Source organism: Lolium perenne, chromosome 5, assembly GCF_019359855.2.
Source record: "Lolium perenne isolate Kyuss_39 chromosome 5, Kyuss_2.0, whole genome shotgun sequence".
In the NCBI taxonomy this organism is placed as follows: Eukaryota; Viridiplantae; Streptophyta; class Magnoliopsida; order Poales; family Poaceae; genus Lolium; species Lolium perenne.
The window spans coordinates 13,095,892-13,097,812 of record NC_067248.2 but is presented as its reverse complement, the minus strand read 5'-3'; the positions used below and the strand labels follow the sequence as shown (position 1 = coordinate 13,097,812).

At 50.1% G+C, this 1,921-nt stretch overlaps 1 protein-coding gene across 1 annotated transcript; it reads left to right on the top strand.

Moving 5' to 3' along the window:
• Positions 1-658: 658 nt before the first annotated feature.
• Positions 659-1,383, top strand: LOC127304563 (protein P21-like). Its single transcript, XM_051335210.2, has one exon. It carries the CDS (start codon positions 659-661, stop codon positions 1,334-1,336), a length of 678 nt encoding a protein of 225 aa, XP_051191170.1. The 3' UTR covers positions 1,337-1,383.
• The last annotated feature ends 538 nt before the right edge of the window (positions 1,384-1,921 follow it).

Below are 1,921 nucleotides of genomic sequence, written 5' to 3'. Positions count from 1 at the left end.
AAATGCCATCCAAACTGCATGAGGTGGCTAATTTACGTAAATACTTTCAGATTATCTTTATTTAGCATCCAGTAATATAATTAGCCCACAAGCACCCCTTACCCATCCTTGCATTTCATTACCGTTGAGCATCTCATCAACAAAAAATAATGCGGTGATCATCAATTTAACCAACATAAGTAGAGTATATATAGTAAAAAGCAGATGTTATACTTTCTGTATATTTTTGACCTGTACAATTTATATTATATTATCAAATTGACTTATATACACTGGAACGGATGGAGTAGCATATAAATACTTCACCAATGCTTGTTTTCGTTGTGCAGATGCCTCCAAAACATCATCAATTACTACACCCGTTTAAATGAATAAGGCGCACAAGCATTCTAAGACGAACTTTGACCGAAAAATTGAGCAAATTATTTAAAAAAATATATATTGTACGTAGTAATTAGTATCCCAGGATCATCAATGCAAGTATGCAGAGGAAGTAAATACTTCATCAATTCTTGCATTCATTGTTCAGGTGCCTCCAAAATATCATTAATTACCATTTAACATCTCAACTGCATAATTGGCCTATAAATACACCCAAGCAGAACCTCCACCATGTCCTTCATCGGTCACCCCGGAATCATCAACAATACCAAGCACCATGGCATCTCCACTTAGCATCATCCTAGCCCTTGTGCTCGCCGTGGCCACCACCGATGCCGCCACCATCACGGTCCTCAACAAGTGCTCCTACATGGTGTGGCCTGGCGCATTCCCAGTGGGCGGCGGGACGAGGCTTGGCCCGGGCCAATCATGGTCCTTCCAAGCGCCGGCAGGCACACAATCCGGCAGGATCTGGGCGCGCACGGGCTGCACTTTCGATGGCAGCGGCGCCGGATCCTGTGCCACAGGCGACTGCGGTGGCATCCTAGCCTGCGCCGGTCCCGGGAAGCCGCCCGCATCGCTCGCCGCGTACACGCTTGGCGTGGGCAGCGTCTCCGACTTCTACGACCTCTCCCTCGTCGACGGGTTCAATGTGCCGATGAGCTTCGCCCCCACTAGGGGTAGCTGCCGCAGGGTCAGCTGCGCCGCCGACATCAACTCGCAGTGCCCACCGGAGCTGAAGGTGGACGGGGGCTGCCTCAGCGCGTGCCTCAAGTTCAACACTCCGCAGTACTGCTGCCCGCTGCCGAGTAGTCCTGCGAGGTGCCCGCCGACGGACTACTCCCGCTTCTTCAAGCGTCTCTGCCCGGACGCCTACAGCTACGCCTTTGATGACAAGAGCACCATCTTCAGCTGCGCCTCCGGCACAGACTACCGAGTCACCTTCTGCCCCTAGATCACATAGATCAGGTCTCCGTTGTCATGCAGGCTTGGAAATTTGCTTTCATGAACAAATAAGTCTGCAATGTGAATAATAACACTAGTGGAAAACGGGGCAATAGGCCCGGTCCATTTGGCCTTTAGACCCGGTTCCCGAACCGGGACCAACTAGGCGGGACTAAAGGGGGTACCCTTTAGTCCCGGTTCAAAGATAAACCGGGCCTAAAGGCCTCGACACGTGGTGCGGCCAGGGAGCTCGCGGTGGAAGGGCTTTGGTCCCGGTTCGTGGTACGAACCGGGCCTATGTTTCTCTGCCGTGGCAGAGAATTGCTATTTCTCTGCCGCGGCACAGATTTAGGCTGTACCAGCGTTTCTCTGCCGCGGCAGAGTTTCAGCAATGCATATATATCATTCAAGAAACCACAAAAAATCGTCATGAATATATATAGACATCGTCAACAGTACACGACATAGTCAACACAGTACACGTAATGCATGCATATTTACAATACAACATCTCCTGAACGAATATCCTCCGCCGTCACGATCTTCCGATAGTGCTCTCCACCTGGGGTAAGGACCTCGGTAATAAAGAATCCCG